Source organism: Hyposmocoma kahamanoa, unplaced genomic scaffold (genome assembly GCF_003589595.1).
Source record: "Hyposmocoma kahamanoa isolate Upper Pololo Valley unplaced genomic scaffold, ASM358959v1 270, whole genome shotgun sequence".
NCBI lineage: Eukaryota > Metazoa > Arthropoda > Insecta > Lepidoptera > Cosmopterigidae > Hyposmocoma > Hyposmocoma kahamanoa.
The window spans coordinates 748,829-766,821 of NW_020653770.1; the positions used below are offsets into that span (position 1 = coordinate 748,829).

The 17,993-nt window shown below is 34.6% G+C and overlaps 1 protein-coding gene across 1 annotated transcript; it reads right to left on the reverse strand.

Moving 5' to 3' along the window:
- Window positions 1-525: 525 nt before the first annotated feature.
- LOC113229016 (serine protease nudel-like) lies at window positions 526-6,561 on the reverse strand. Its single transcript, XM_026462487.1, has 7 exons — window positions 5,896-6,561; window positions 5,465-5,636; window positions 4,853-5,135; window positions 3,837-3,931; window positions 3,691-3,754; window positions 2,800-2,946; window positions 526-2,043 (listed from the first exon to the last, which is right to left on the reverse strand). The coding sequence occupies exons 1-7, from the start codon at window positions 6,449-6,451 to the stop codon at window positions 526-528; spliced, it is 2,835 nt and encodes a 944-aa protein (XP_026318272.1). The 5' UTR covers window positions 6,452-6,561.
- Between the last annotated feature and the right edge of the window lie 11,432 nt (window positions 6,562-17,993).

Sequence of the window (17,993 nt, forward strand, 5' to 3'; positions counted from 1 at the left end):
AAAATGCAATGAAACTTTACAACACTATGTTTACGTTATCACTGAAATGAAATGTTTGAGTAATTTTTGCTTGAATCGGTTGAAAGTATCATAGAAAATATCTATAGTGTCTTGATAAAGTTCAATTGATATATTTTACCATCGATTCTCGATTCCACTGATCGTGCCCCATTATTGTTTCAAGAAGTTTGATATTGTAATTCTAATCAAGGAAACGTTTTACGGCGAGATTTAATTGGTATGTAACAATCAAGAATTTGAAAACAGAAAAATTGTAGAAGTATAGAGACCAGATGTAAATGAAATTATTGCTTAGCAAATTAAAAATACAAAATCTTTAACGTTTCTTTATGACTGTTTCAGTGAATTCATTGAGAACTGATAAAACACATCAATATATAATAAACATGGCAACATTATTGTTAACATTAGTAGCTACCAGACAGTTATTCCAATTATAAATCCGACTAATTTCCATAAAAGACAAATATTTTATTTTAACGTTATTTAATAATTCTTTCTTCATTATTTCTTTCTTATTTTCTTTATCATTTTTTGTTGCTCCGTGAACATGCCGTTTTTGACAGCTTGTTTCAAGATATTGAAAAGTATATCACTGCTAAACTCATCATTTACAGCAAGTTTGTTAGAATCTTTTTCAACATTTGTTGACCTAATTGACGGTTTTTTCTTCTTTTTCGCTCTAAAGCTTATGTCTTCTTCGGAGGTTTCGTCGCTTTCAGCCTTCAGTGAAGGTTTTGTATTATCCGGTAAAACGTGGATATTATTATCTTTCTCATTATCTGAAAAATAAAGAAGTGTAATTGTTGCTTTTTTCATGTCAGGCCGATTCCCTTTCCTTTTTTTTTTAGCCAGCGAAGGCGCCAAAGCGAGTTGTGGATCAACTAGTCTACTGTCTGAAAACGGTTCTTTAGTTTGATAAGCAGATTTGTCCATTAACGTACCAAGCATTTCTTCCGGCATTACGGCATCATGAGTACTATGAGGGAATCTTGGCATTTTTTCTGTAGACTTTTCAGTTTCACCCGCTAATTCAATTTCTAAAGGAATAACCGATAACTCTGATTCTGATCCAGACTTAGATATATCACCTCTAACATCTAAAGAGTTTTCGTTCGAAAAATATTTCTCTTCCGAATCTTCCTCGTTCGTATGTTTGATTTTCGGTAGATTTTCGCGTGATGACAGCTCTGACGGCGATTTCATTGAAGGTAACATCTCAGGCGGTGACTTCACAGTCACTGTCAGTGGTGTCTCTCCTGATAATATTTCTTGTGATATCTCTTGCGACATCGTGTGCGATATAGCTTGCGATGTTTCTTGAGATAATGGGTCTTGCCGGGAATTAAACTGTAATGTTTCTTTTAGAGGCAAGACTAGTGATTTATCTTCGCGCAAAGGTTTTTGATCTTGTGAAACTTTCTGGGCTTGTGATTGTTTCTGGTCTTGTAAAAGTTTCTGGTCTTGTGAAAGTTTATCTTCGAAGATTGTCATTTGGGTATCTTCAGACGTTTCTATTGTCTCCAATAACGAAGATACCTGATTCGATATACTACCTTCCCCTGTATCGCTGCTGATGACGATAGTGTCTCTATTATTCTGTGAAATCTCTTCCTCACTTGAATATTCATCAGAATGTGAAATTTCAGGAGTAAATAATTTTTCAGACGTTTTAGTAGGTAAATGGTTTCCTAAGTTTTCGTACGGAGTGACATAGGTCGTTAACGTAAAACCCATTTTTGTTTCGTATTGGACTTTTCCTGATGCAGGTACTTCGTCTGATGATTGCAAGGGCCGTCTTTCCTTGTCTACCATCTTATTTTCGTACCTTGCCTTAAGGATTTTTTTCTTTTGCCCTTCGTTTATAATCACTGTTGGTTGCGGACTGCTGCTTGGCATGACAGGAGCGACCAAAAATGAATTGCCTTTATTTGACCCTTTTAGACCAAGGTCATGTGTGGGTATCCTCCATATAGTCTTACGAGGTAATGTGGTAGTTGATGCGCCCCGTTGCGGTGCCTCCTGCGAAAAAAGTATATCATTGCTATGCGAAGCGGACTTACAATGTTAATGGTTTCATCTCTATCTATACATCTATAGTTCATCACTAGAATCACAGGTTGTACGATCATTTATTGTCCTTCTCCAGAATAGTCTAATTTTAACGAAAATTAATTAATGTAAGCCATTCACAAAGTTTGTTTTGATTGTACATTTTATAAAAGTAGTAATTTAATAAAAAATTGGTAACTGAGAGCAATAAATTGTACAAATCTCGAAGACAGGTAGCAACGCCTTTTAATAAATACGTATATAAACTTGACGACGTCCGTCCCCCTAGTCGAATGGCTTGCACACCGATTTTTCTGTTGTCGCCATCTCTTAATAAATGTATGGCCTACGTTTATTTCTGGATAGATGTTATTTGTGGTTATCTACGCATGTGTTCAAGGCACCCGCGTTAGTGCTTCCTTACTTCGGGGCTATGAGTGCGTACGTTATTATCTCTGCTCTGAGGTCCTGGGTTCGATCCCTGGCCGGGTCAATATAGAAAACTATCTACATGTATTGTATCGAGTCTAGGTGTTTCTGATACCGTCGTTCGTTGTTTTCGATTTATATAAATAAACGCTTTTGTTACTTTGGGAGCAAAGCAACGTATGTGATGTTATCTAATATTTGTTGTTTATTTATGTATATTGGCAAAAACCTCCTTCTTTTGTACGTACGAACAGGTACGATAAGTGTAATGCTTCATTAATTTGTGAAAATTCATACCTGTTCCATGATTTCATCTATCCATTCGGAATAGTAACCCACTTTGGTAAAGACGGTTGGTGAATCTGGGCTCCCGCAGGTTGCGGATCCGAAACTGATGATCCCCACCAGGACACCCTCGACTATGCCTGGACCGCCAACATCACGCTGAAATATTAACATTCGCTGATATAGCTCCTAGCCTATCGTTAATTGATGAAACATAAACAGTATACTTAGTCTTATGAAAATAAACAACTTGTACTATGAACACCCTTAAAATGTAACAGACTTTTCAGTCGAATGCGTCGAATACTTTTGAATAAGTCTCTTTTCTGTGATATCAAATGTATAGTCCGTAGTATAAGAGGTTTTGATAGTCACTGGTAGAATAATATATATAAAATATAATACATATTACAATACTTCTAATATGCATTAAATACAGGCTTGTTTGTATGATACCAACAACCTCGCAAGATAATATTACTATCATCTTAAACAAAATGGAATGTTCATGGAATAAACTTTTGTTGATTTGACTTTTAACAATTTATCAGATTTCACATTCGTACAAACATAAAAAATGTAAATTAAATAGATCACTCTAAATGGAGATAACTCTGTGCGGTAGCAAAAGAAATCACCCACCACCAAAATTATTTTTATGGATGACAACACGCGAGAGGCGTTACTAAAAGTACCTACAGGTCTAAAAAGTATCCGATAGTACATAAAACAAATACTTTAAATTTTATTTTTGATAAATTTATTATGTATTGTCAAAAATCATGAAAAAATGTTATTTATGATGTTAGTAACACAGTCCTGCAAGGTTGTTCACTTACAGGCACTTTGAAGTAATATGGATGGATAGTTTGGATAAAAAGAAATATTTTGTGGCATTCTTACATTACAAGCCCCGCCACCCTTTGAAAAGAATCCTGCGCAAAAGTTTTGTCGCGTCACGTAATCCCTGAAATTAATTTGAAAATTTTATTTATTAGTATCATAATAATTTACTAAGTATTGTAACTCTTACTAAACAATAAACTTACTTGGAATATATTTCCCTACACTCCTCCCATGGATAAAAGTCAAGCCATGCGAATGCCAATTTATCTTCCGCAGCATTGGCAATTCTATTGCTTTCCTGAGGTAAAATAATTTAATTGAATTATTGCGTTATACCTTACACATAATGTTGACAATTCAACGAGCTATGTTATTTAACAATTGCCACTTCAAACTGCAAATTACTTAACGCTAATTTTGTCCTCCCGTTTATTTAAAATATTTTTTCACAAAAGAAGTCAACGACGTCTTTGCTTAGACGTCATTGACTTCTCTTGACGACATGATTTTCATCCGGCAGCAAGTTGTTTGGAAATAGCTAGCTAGACATGCTGATAAAACAGATTTCAACCTTCATGTTACAATATTTTAATTTCTCACAAACATTTAGGTCAAAATACAACACAATCGTTTCCCGACCCAAAAGTAGCTAACCCTTCAGTCTCTACTTTGCAACAGCATCCTCTGAACATTGAGCCGGCTCAGGCGAGGTGCAACTTTTGGCGCGAAAGAGTACCTTCTACGTTTGTCCCGCATTCTGAGAGTCTTCCTCCTGTTCACGAATTGCCATGGCTGATCTGAAGATCTTTAAATAGGCTTCGGACTCAGATTGGTCGAAGCAAGTACAATTTGTTCAGGTGGGATTTTCGGATGGTTCTAACCTCGACACACTAACACTTGCACGCTTACGGATTTGGTGGCGGCTACTAGTGACGCGGTCGGTGTGGCCGAGTTCTGGGCCTCTATAGTATAATGTATGTCATCGATACGATAAGAAGACGTCGATACTTTGTTTATACATTTTGTTAATGCCTTTTATATTTTTGTATTAATCGGCTCAAAGACGACAAGGGCTACTGTCGAGTGTCATTAGCTATTCTTAGTCTAAAACATACCTGAAGTAAATTTTACAATCTGACTACTAAATAGTAACATCTAATTGGGCGATTAGAATTTGGTGACGACTTCTAGCAAATGTGTTGCAAACACTTAAACTTACCGTTCGAGCACCCCATCCCAAAACAAGAACTCTGTCCGTCACGCTAGGCAAAGGAACTGGATCCCGATCAATCTCAATCTTTTTAACATGGCCAGACTTGAAATTAATATGCCTTTGCAAACGCATAATAGCTATATTGTTGTTCAATTTCTTTGGATTGTAGCTAGGATGGAAATAAACTTCTATGACGTCAATCCTCTCGCCAGTAGCTTCGTAGAATGTACTCCCAACCCGCACACTAAGAAATGCAGGGTTTTCACGATACAGTCGATTGTTGTGAGCCCTGAATAAAATGAATAAAATTCAGAGTATTAGATTAGATTAAAAGGCCATAGCCCATAAGACTAAACTAAAAAATTATTATAAAAAGAAGAATTTAATATTCGTTGGAACTAATGCAATGATATCCGCGTCCAATTTGACAATCAATGTGGGTACATAATCGACCCTTTTTGTCTTCCTTAACGATGGCTTTAATAAAAAAAAGTTATCTAATTAAAGTATGATTATCAGTTGACTAAATATAGTATATAATCTTCCAAAATTTATATGATGAAACTGTCGTTTATGTTTACGGTCAAAGCTATGTTTGGATGTCATTAATGATCTTACAGTTGTAAACATGAAGCTGCTGTCACAATTAAGTCTGACTTGATGATGGACCCTCCACACGTAAACCTGCCGAATATTTGTACAGTCGCCATGAAAGGATAGTCCTTGATATTTGTACTTCTCCCTCTGAATATTCGCCGTCCACTATTCGATGACTCCAGGAGATTGGGTTCTAGAGAATATATTGAAATAAATAAAATAATTGACGAAAAATATGATGTCACACAATATCTCTGTTCAAATATGATGTGACAAAAGAAATAATTAAATCCGTCTCTGTGATGAAACTTTAAGTTTCTCTTTCATGATATTGCACCTAAAGGAAACCAGAAAGAAAACGTCATTACACAATGTGAAAAATTTATTGAACAAACTTAAAGTTACATTTGTGTATTCTAAAAATAATGGATGGAATGTTGAAATCTACTCACTCCAAACATCTAATTCCTTTTGAATTTTATTTGTAGCATTGCTAATTGATTCCTGAAGCATCAAAAGCTTAACAATTTCAATTTCACTATCGAAACTATTATTGGAATTATAGACTTTATGTTCCAACTCTTTCATATATTCCTCGATAAATCTATCTGCTTCATCGAAACCATCCAGTTTTGAAACATTTTCTGTGCCCAGATTGCTCTCATCGTCTAAAATTTCAGTTAAAGCAGTAATAAAATGTTGAGTTCGATTATTGATAGCTTTCTTATCGACTCTTGTTAGTTTTGCTATTTCTTTTAATGCCGTGTAGTCTTCCAAAGTTAGCGAGGTGAGGTAGTGATGGACTAGTCTGAAGTATTGGTGCCTGGGTCTCCCTTTCTTGCTCTGGAGCTTCAGGGTTGAGAACAGTGTGTTGGCCGTCGTTCGAATGACGCGTTCCGCCTTCTTTATGTCGTTGTCGACCACCTGAGGGAGTTCCACAAGGCACGCTACTCTGTCCATCATCACCCCAACGGCCAGATAGAAGATGCTGCACTCAATTATGAACATTTTTAGACCAAAGATGAGTTTATAACCGTCTCCAAAGAATGAAAAGCTTTAAAAAAAGTATTGGTTACGTTTATGAAAATGTAAAATAATGTGAAAGTAAATGTTAACTCGATAAACTTAATTCCTTTTATGATTCGTTTTATTTGATCCCATATTGTGTCGATATATTTGTTGTGCAATCTTGTTGCTTGCGAAACTAAATTGAAATTGCTAAAATCATTTTTTTTTAAATCAAATTACGAAAGAGGAAATAGAGCCGTGATACACTATGTACTCATGCCTGCTGTAAAACTTTCTATTCTCACTTTAAGCCGCGGAGCGCTTCTAGGATTCCATTTTATAGCTGTAACCTCGGCTAGTAATTTAGGCTACACAATGCTATTGCTAGTATCCTGCTAGTAAATTCAACGATGCTTTCTTTAAATACTAAATTTTTTCTCAATTCTAATCAAAATTAAGAATTTTTTAAATTTTGAAGTATTAAATTACTTGCTTAGTAGGTAGGCTTTTGTTTTTATTACTATTATAAAACCTACTCATAACACACCTCTGTGTAAATAGCTGACAATAATACAACATACGTCGGCTAAATTTGATAACCACGTCACCCCGTTTCTGGGAGTCCACTCCCGTTCTACATCGGACATCCGACAATTACCGTAAAATAAGTAGTGCTTAACCAGATTATGTGTGGGGGTTGAGACCGCGCGCGTGCGCGTTTGTGTGTGAATGCTACCTATTTCAGTAAATTAATATGTTTTCAATCGTCTCGTAGTCGAGAGTGGTCAGCCAATTACTAATAACTTTTTTACATTCTTACAGTAACGCTAATATTAGTGCTTGGCGGCAGAAATAGGTAAGGCGGCAGTACTGCCCTGGGCGAACTCTTTTACGAGGAGCTCTACTGCTGCTATTTATTTGACAGTAATTGTTTTGTCGGATGGAAAACGGGAACACGGGTCTTGGACGACATCCCTTTTTTACTTTGCCTTTAGCACAGTACCAGGCAATCAAAGCTTAAAACATAATTTGTATACTCTTTTATAGTCATAAAATAAGGGCATAATCATAGACCGTCATATAATTACTTCTAGTGATTCTCTTCTTTGTGCCTATTCAGGCGTTCACTTAATGAAATTAAATCTACTGCCTCCGTGGCCGAGCGGGTACCGTGCCGGACTGCCACGCAAAGGTCCCAGGTTCGATTCCCGGGCCGGGAGAAATATTTGTATGGCCTACATTTATTTCTCTCGAGAGTTTAGGTGTAATTTGTGGTTGTCTATGTGTGTGTCCATAGCACCCACGATACAGGGATTCCCTAGTGCGGGGCTATGTTGAGTGTGTGCGTTGTTATTATATATATATTAATAAAAAAAGAATGGAGGTTACGAGATTTATGAATTTAGTCTACTATATCAATCAATCAATACATCAATTATTATATTGACCCGATACAATATATATAGAATAGTTAGTTTTTCAACCTAAAATTTCGCATTTATAATATTACCTACTTAGATTTATTACTGAGGTGCCTGTTTGTTATCTTGTCAAGAGGCCGAATACCAGGTGGTCAAATTGTATTGGTTTGTACTAAAAAGATAAACCGTATGATTATAGATATTTTATGAACGTAGATACATCGAATTTAATTTCAAGTTATTATTTTATGAATCAGTGTGTCGCGCGGTCTGTGGGATCGAAAGTTCGAGGGCCATTTTAGTATGTTGTTTAATAAAATATCATCGTAAAATTAATTTTAATATTAAAAGGAAATGTATTAAAATATATCAAGCAAAGTTTTATACTTTTTTTTAAATTAGATATAAGCAGTCTTATATTACAGCCATTGAAAGTTCGTAAGAGCCACTAAAACTTTGACAAGAAAATAATTTTTATAATTTCAAAACTTAGAGGATGGAAAAAAACAAAGGAAAGGAGCTGCCCTATCTACGGAATAAGCGTACCTACCTAAACCAAGATTGCACTACACATATGGCGGATTTAGTGTTGTACCATAATCATAGATTATCGACATGCAAATGCATGGCTTGAATGTTGAAACTGTTTTTATGTTTGCAAATTTGTTTAGTTTACTGTCATCAAAGTATAATTAATACTAGGTTATTATTACTAGGCAAGAAATGAGCCATTTTAATCAAAATTAAATATAAATTATTTACGAATAAACGTAACGATGGAATTGCATATCATGTAATCTAGTTACATTCAAAGTTCTATTAAAATTTTACTCTTCAAAATGGAGCGAACAAATGAAGATGGTATTTGATCCAATGTTTATATTCGGCAATCCTATAATTTTCAACCATTCTTTCTTTCTTTTTTTATTTGCAAAATTAAAAAAAAATGAAATAATAAAAACCTCGTAGTAAATTGTTTTAATAACAAAATATCGATAATATGTCTACTTACAAGAACAACACTATCTCAAAATAATCGTTATCAATAATTATCAAAATATGCTAACATACAGGCAATCTAAAGTAACCAAAGCAAAATTCGGCAAGACTGAATAAACTACTAAAAAATGATTAAACTACTTAAATGAGTCTAATTACATGAGATATTTGGGCTATTGTATGATTTATAGGCAGAAAAATAACATATGCCAGTGTAATGTAACATTCGGTTGATTTCCGCTTTTTCTACTGCCGCACCCCATAATGCTGCAAGGGCGCATTTTTATCAATACTTAATTGTTCTCACTGTTAATATTTTTGTCCATTACATACTTACATATTCATTACAATTCATGCGAATAATTCACTCAAACATTGGTTTTGACATTTAATGTACTTCCCTTGACAACCGGAAACGGTTATCAAAGGGTACTACAAAAATTGCAAAATGGGGACAGTTGGCATTTAAGATGACGTTACGTATTTTCGATTCCCGTGTTTGACATAAATAGTAGTAGTAGTGCTATCTCTTTCGGCTTACCTACGACGACAATAAAATGTTTATTTTTTTAAACGTCTAAATTCATCATATACATATAACGTCTGATTTATATATGTCAATATAACTTCCTTTGGTTTCCATAGTCTAAGTTTCAAAGTAAAAGAAACTCTGAATGTCAAAGAATTTACATAAAAGTTTAAAAACATAGAATGTTGCATACACAAATATATCTTGCTCAAAAATACTTGTTACTGTCATCGATGAACATTTTATTCCACTTAATTTGACTATCTTTGCCTAGGTAGTAGACTAGAAACTTCTCCTCGCTTTCAAAACTATCTCCTGCTATGTGTCATTTCTTACTTCTATATAATCCTCAAAGTCACTATTGTTTTCGCCCTCATAGACAGAATCTGAGTCATCCACTTCCAAAAACCGTCTCATGCGTTCCCATACATATCGAGACTATAAAATATAACTTAAAATAATTTACAAATATAATACATAATGAAAATTCAATGATAATTACAAATAATACATAACTATAGGAATTACTAAAAATATTAACAGCCTAAACACCTGTGACACATAGGTGTCACAGGTGCCTGAGACCGACGTGGGTATAGACCCACGTCGGTCTCAGGGACCAATCGGTGTCAGGTACGGGTACACGTGTTGTGTGCACGAATATTCCTTACACTGAAATGAAGTTAGTCACGAACCATGCAGCTAGCAATGAGCCCAAAGTTCTAATGTTTTCTGTTTCAGAAAAAACCCGACAAACGATAATCTTCGGTCTGAGAAACCAATGCCCGAATATACGAAAGTTAATATTTCAAAGCGGTTACATGCTCCATGGTACGGGTTGGCTGGCAAGCAGCAGTTGACAGCCTTGAGCGCAGACGTATCTATATACACTCTTTCATATTTGATAATTATCACATCTCGAACTCTCGCGACGTTACCAGGTACTCATGGTCACTCGTTACCATAGGTACGGTGTGTCGGGACACTCACCATATCTATAGCTGAAACTGAACATCCTGGCCTTGGAGCGTTTAACTCTTCTGAAATAAGGATAACAAAATAAAAGTCACACCGTATAAGAAAACTATAATTTGATAAATTTAAACTCAATCTTTATTTTATAGGCAAGCAAATTACCCATGAAATCGTCATATTGATTAAACTCTACTGCTCATTGGTAAGGCAGATTCCCCTGAGAAGAATGAACAAGAAACTCTAATGCTCTTTGTAAATATCTAATTGTACACATTTACCATTTACAATATTTATTTCAAACATCATAGGTCGAGGCTACCTGCAAGAGCTAAACGGGTTACCACCACGGACTTTTGTCATCTAAGTACGCAGACGCTGTATACACCTTTAGTATAAAATGTTTTGTTTCACTATAGTTTTAAACCTTGTGAATGGCAAATTTTTTAATATCAATCGAAATCTTATTATATGATAACACTCAAAGAACTACAAGAAAGTCCTAAAAAACATATACATAGACTTTTATTGTTTCCTTCTGTAATTTTGTTCAGTTCTATTTAAGTCTTTATGAAATCGTCAAGCAACACAGCGTCCTGTAGTTCTTTTATCGTATTATCCGGATCGTACAGTTGTTTCACTGTCTTTCATATAGCACTGTCAATACGTTAATTTCAATTGTCTGTTCTTGGGTTAGTGTTTTAAAGAACTAAGTTAGCAAACATCTCCGTCTCTGGTAAACGGAAGTCTCTACCACTGCCGATAACTTCTAATTTTAAATTTGCATGTAGAGAAATATTCGACACAACTAACAAAGGCAGTATATCCCTTTGATAATTTTATTCAGTATTAAGATCAGTAGGTGTCTTTTCGGGAGGGTTGATAATTACTATCTCTTTGAAGTGAATTTTTATCATTGGTGATTTTACGTTACGGTATATATTATTTCCACCGCAGAAATGGCTTTTCAGCCCTGTTTGGACAGAGTCACTCGAAATTCATACCAAAAAGCCTCTAAATGGAAGGTTGAAATTTATGTCAGTGACTGCCTTATAGGCTAGTGTTGACACCAATGATATTATACTTTCTGGTTGATACTGTTACTTGATTAACTAAAAAAATAAAGTTAGTTAATAACTTTCTTGAACATCATTTGTTTCTATATTTGAAACGTTATCCGCATATTTCTTAGGTGTTTTCAAAGAGCGTGATGGTATTTGTTGTGTAAGTCTACTGGTTTCTAACATAATGGACTATTCATGTCGGCGAATCTAGAATATAAATGAGGGATGGCCACAAGCAACATATTATCGTCGTCATTAGTATATTCGACCGGTTTTATAGTTTTGCCCTTTTTAGCTCTGTGTAGTCCTCAATATCGATTTTTGGAATTCAGCTTTTGGGAACATTTGTTTTACTAAATTATCGACATCTTCAATATTTTCCGTACTTTCTACTAGCGACCTTGCTTTTCCTACCATCTGCTGCTTGGTTCCTTCAATCAATTTAGTTAAATCACGTTCTTGCTTCATTGTTCTTAATTGTATCTTTTGCGGTGGATAGAAAATTGTTTGTCTTGGTATTTTCGTCGTTCGGGTATTGGTATTAGGTATAATTTGCTGTGAATAAATGTTGGATATAAAATATAATGAAATAATAAACTTGTAATTAAAAATATAAAACCAAGAATCATAGACCAACGAGAAAACTCGTTTCTTAGTTGTCGTAATTCGGTAGGTGCCTTGTAACATTCCTATCTTCCACTATCATCATAAACATGATCAGCATATGAATTTTGTAGTGTTGTATGTAGTACCTATTCTTTTAGTCCAATTAATAATAATGAGAAAATGAAATATATTCGTGATGGTGTGCACCGAGGCCCTGATTTTTGTAATCCATTTTTGATAATAGCCAAGCTTGGTGATGACCGTTGGGGAGTCACCAGTACAGCACTTTGCAGCACCAAAACTTATCACCCCTACAAAATACCCCGTTGAAAATTGCATGCCCAGAGACGTCTTTCTGAAAGGTCAAATTTATTAACCTCAGACGTTTATGGACTCTCTTGTCACTGTCACTAGAAAGCGCATTATAAGGCTGACAAAGCGCCAATTAGGTATTACTATTTTTTTAAGATTAGTAGTATATCCATGTGGTTCAGTAGCTTAGACTTTGAATTTGCTGTTATTGTAGTGAATGTACTACAAACACTGCTAAATAGTAAACAATGGCATGTCTTGTACTAGTGGTCAGGATTTCTGGACTAAGTAGGATTTGAGAGTCTAAGGGTCGTATTCCAGAACTCTACTCAATACTCAACTCAGGACTTGAGTATTGCAGTGAGCACTGAAAATCATACTCAAGGCCTTGCCATTAGGGTCGTATTTCCAGTACTTCAAATCACAATCAAGTCTGCTCAAATCCTGACTTTAGCATTGAGTACAGTTCTGGAATACGACCCTAAAATTAATTCATTTGATTTGATTCTCTTTGAACAAAATGGCGAAATAAAAATTGATTTTGATTGATTTATATTTAAGAGTTTTTTAATTGAAAACTTCATTCAGAAAAGTTACGTAATCACGCAACTTACGTTACAAGCACCTTCTCCTTACTAATATCCCAAACAAAAATTAGTTATAGTCACGAAATCCCTGCTATTTAAATTTTTTTGCTCTATTTGCTGAATGATTGTCTACAAATTAGGCTTTACGATTTGTGCCTGGAGCCATCTTATCCTGTAAGTGGCCAAAGATTCCATTAAAATATAGAGTAAAGGGAATCATGCAATTTCCGTTCCTTAATTAGAACAAACATTATGTTATCGACAGCGTCATTACACCACGATCAATTGTCAATAATTATATGAGAATAAGAAGCCGTGATAGCCTAATATTTGACCTACTGCCTCTCAAGCAGAAGGTCGTAAGTTCGAATCCGGGCTCGCTCCTCTCTCCACCTCCTGAGTTCCTCGGAATTTATGTGCGAAATTAAATTTTAAATTTATCACGAGCTTTTCGGTGAAGGAAAACATCGTGGTGAAACCTGCACGTCGAAGAAGGTCCACAATAAGGAAAACATGTGAAGTCCCCAACCCGCATTGGGCCAGCGTGGTGGACTATGGCGTAAACCCTCGTCTGAAAGGAGACCCGTGCTCAGCAGTGGGACATATAAATGAGTTGATGATGATGATGATGATACGAGAATAATTAGCAAAAAAAGAAAGAAATAAACGCAGGATTACATTATTCAGTTTCAAAGAGTTACTAAAGCAGGGGAATTATTGGAAGGTCACAATTCATAGCCATTTGTTCAGATTTCTAATTGTTCGAAACAAATGAAAAATCCTTATGTTCAAAACTAATAATTACAGCAAATACTTACTTGCCGCAGTGCGCTTGACAACAGGCAATAAAAGCAAGCAAAGCAATAAATAAATAATTCAAGCTTCACCAAAGACAGTCTATTTGGCCATGGATTTTTGACAATATCGCTTGGCTGGCGCGTAAAAATCAACTTGTGTGTTGGGCATAACATTTGTTAAATGCCTGAAAGTTAGTTTATGACTGTTGGTCTGATGTAATCGTAGTCCACCACACTCCATAATTCTTTATTTTAGTTCGGGAAGAATTTTAAATTTAGTTTAAAAATATTATTATTTTTACTTTTACACACCTATTATTTAGGTACATGAGTTCTGACTAGAAACTGACAAGGAAACCGTTCTCCCAACAGCTATTACTACAGACATCTAAAGCTAAGTAAACAAATTAAAATTACAAATAAAACTTACGGAAGTAGCACCCCATCCAATAACGATGATTTCACTTATATCAGGTGCCAAGTCAGTGGCATTCATATCGATCTGAATCCTTTTGACAGACCAATTTTTCCAGAACCTTATATGCCGTGCCGTCTCACAATCTCCAGGTTGCGGTGGAGAAATTTAGGGACATATTTTGGATGGATAAACATTTCCATAACTGAAATTTGTTCACTCCAAGGCTACCAACTCTTACTGAGAGAAAGTCAGGCTTCAGACAAATTTAAAAAAAGTTTCTGGTTCTGGTTTGACATTATCGGTTTCTGTGTAATTGAGCTATATTACAAAATTTCTTATATTATCAAATGATTCTCTACTGACACATTTTAATGTATTACTTTCAACTAAATTCAAAGGTTACATACATTTTTAAGTATCTATTTCTGCTGCCAAGCTGTAATGTCAGCATTACTGGGTTCTGGTTTTGAAGGGTAAGGGTGCTGGTGAAATTACAGGCACGTGGGACTTGTCAATTTATGTCTCAGGGTGGAGTGGCGCAGTGGCAGTGCCCCCCAGATCTTTGCCATTTAAAGCTCTGAGTGGCACTGTAACTGTTACGGACAGGCGTGTAGCTTACCATCATTAATAATAATATATTGTTTAATAATAAACTGCATAAGTAATTATCAATAGATGCATTAAATGTCATAAAATAGTGAGGATTTTTTTAATGCATAAAATCAACATATTCGTCAACTTTAAAAAATGGATTTTCAATTACATTATTTTTAACTTTCTTTTGAATTCTAACTCGGGCAATTCGGGTATTGTCGGTGGAAGTCCATTGTATAATTTTGCCTTTAGACAGTAACCTTGCTTAGCAGTTATTTTCAATCTCTTTTTTGGTACTATCAGTTTGTCTTCGTTTCTAGTATTGGAAGTGTAGAAAAGGGTAGCCATAGTCGTATTTACGTAGCTGCCTATTTACATATAGCTACTTAGTGATATTTACATATCTCCCAAATCTACACATTTCTACTCCCTCCTTGTCATAACTAACGTTTCTTAACCGACTTTAAAAGAAGAGGAGGTTGTCAATTCGACTGTATGTTCTTTTTTTGTATGTATGTTACGCGATAACTCGACATTTGTGAACTGATTTTGGTGATTCTTTTTTGTTAGAAAGAGGGTACCTCGGTACTGGTCCCTTTTAAATTTGAAGAAAATATACCACCTCCAATGGCAAACTAGGGGATGAATGACTTTTGATGTCGTTTTTTTTTCTAATAAAAAATATCAATTACGCTGATAATAATAAAATTACGTGTGTGTGTGTATTGAGTGAGCACCCTCTGTAAAATGTTTAAAATGTGTTAGTTACTTAGTGAAACTTCTAAAACAATCGTGGAAACCAATCTTTCTATTTGTAAAAAGATAAAACAAGAGAAATATAACCTAATGTGTGCTCACTCAGTGGCCCAATCAGATCTACAAAAGTATTAAGTTTACATATAATCTTATTGTACTAGTTTTTAGTAAAAGTTTAGTTAAACTATCGTTTTTAATTACAGATCGATTAGTGCCGTTTTCATTTTTTTTACAAATACTTTCTTATGCACACTCAATCCGCACGTTTTTAAAAGGAACGATTTCTTAAGAACCAAATAAGTCAATTAAATTTCGTTTATGTCTAGATTTAGTAAAAGTTACATATGAATCTTAGAATAATAACACAGAAACCTAGTCCGCACACGCTAAGTGAGGCAAATTGAAGCACGCCCAAAGGGCCTACACGAGCGGGCGGGCCGTCAGCGAACAGATCAAGAATTTTTGCTAAGAATGACGAAATGTGCGGTAAATGAGTGTAAAAATACGTCAGACAAACATAAAATAGATACTAACATCACGTTCCACAAGGAAGTAACGCGTTTCAACTTGTATTTTTATACATATAAATATTCACTAAAACCGAAAATTAACTTACTACTAAAACTAGCCTACATGAATTTGATTTTTGCCTCGCTTGTGACAGTTCGCTTGATATGAAACTATCATTCTATGCGTTGTTATTCTAAGATATGAATTTGTAAAATATAAAACAAGCCACTAATGAGAAACGTTTTTGAATAATAATTATATTTATGTGCTCACCCAATCCTCCAATTTCTGAAAAGTAACGAACGTCATTATCTTTGGATTTGTAAGTATTACAGAGATTATAATTGGTGAAGTTATAGTATTAATTTACTACTAAATATCTGCCATTTCAGATTTCATTTTGATTATTTAATTAGAAAGAAATCCGTTTTTTATTATATGTATGAAAATGTATAACGCAAGGTGACCACGCGTTATCAAAATGCCAAAATGAACTTGTAATTTTGGTACCTATATATATAGTCTTAGAATAATAACGCATAGAATGATAGTTTCATATCAAACGAACTGTCACAAGTGAGGCAAAAATCAAATTCATGTATTCAATTTTAGTAGTAGGTTAATTTTCGGTTTTAGTGAATATTTATATAAAAATACAAGTTGAAACGCGTTACTTCCTTGTGGAATGTGATGTTAGTATCTATTTTATGTTTGTCTGACGCATTTTTACACTCATTTACAGCACATTTCGTCATTTTTAGCAAAAATTCTTGATCTGTTCGCGGTGCAAGTTGACCTTGAGCACTGAAGGCCCGCCCGCTTGTGTAGGCCCTTTGGGCGCGCTTCAATTTGCCTCACTTAGCGTGTGCGGACTAGGTTTCTATGCGTTATTATTGTATGTATTGTATTGTATGTATTAATATGAAGTGTTAATTATTGAGTGCACTTACGTTTTAGTCATCATAACAACTTCGTTATCATTCAAACGAAGATATACGGCCTCAGACTCCATTTTTTTTTACATATTATATTATTTAGGTGTTTATTGAATATTGGCCATAGAGCCACCGCTAACGAATACTTGAGAACTCAAATCGTAATATAGTTAATAAACTGTAATTCGTTTATGAACTGTAACTACAAACTCGCGCCAATTTTATTCACCCATACTTTTTTTTATGATATGTGTATATACATACAGCCTATATTTTTGTAAATATCATTAATAATAATGTGTATGCCATTGTGCGTGAGACTTAAGTACCCTAAGGAATATGATTTACTGTCGAGACGCCTAGAAGCAACAGTGAGTTACTATTGATTGAAGTAGATAGATGACATGACAAGATAGAGGATTTTCAATTTGTAGAGGATTCTCGACTCAACTTACAGCGTTAAGCACGAATCTTTCTGTGAAAAGATGCTTGGCCATAGTTAGCCATCCGATTTCAGTGTATGTTAGGTACTTCATAGTTGTTTTTCACGTTTACATAGAGTTAATAACTCATTGGTTTTATTAAGAAAATATACTTTTTCAGTCGTAAAAATGTTTAGTAACATGAAATAAAAGTAGGAGGTCTAACGAAATATGTGTGTAAAAAAAATATTTACCAAAAACTTACTCCATTGTTCTAACGTTACATTATGCTCCAGAGTAACTGTAGTATTCTCATGTTCACCTTCATCGTCAGATTTGGTATCACGGATGCTCCAAATCTTTTGAATATAATCTTTTATTGGTAGAATAGAATAGAATCGTTTATTTCATGTTATCAATGTCACAATATTACAATTGGAAATACAATGTCAAGGGATAACTATGATCGTCAATAATAAAATTATAATAATAATAATGAATATAAAATAAAGTAGTATAACTACTGCTTGTCGAATAAAATAAAATTAAAATTGTTTCAAAAGAAACTCATCAACACTGTACAATTCAATATCCAATAAAAGGATTTTTAGTCGGGTACA

Excerpts from the sequence above, each read along its gene's own strand:
- LOC113229016 (XM_026462487.1), bottom strand. The coding sequence starts at position 6,451 with ATGTTCATAATTGAGTGCAGCATCTTCTATCTGGCCGTTGGGGTGATG. Across the intron at positions 3,932-4,852 it reads TGGGATGGGGTGCTCGAACG|GAAAGCAATAGAATTGCCAA; the intron begins GTAAGTTTAAGT and ends ATTTTACCTCAG. Across the intron at positions 2,947-3,690 it reads AGGGTGGCGGGGCTTGTAAT|CGTGATGTTGGCGGTCCAGG; the intron begins GTAAGAATGCCA and ends TTAATATTTCAG.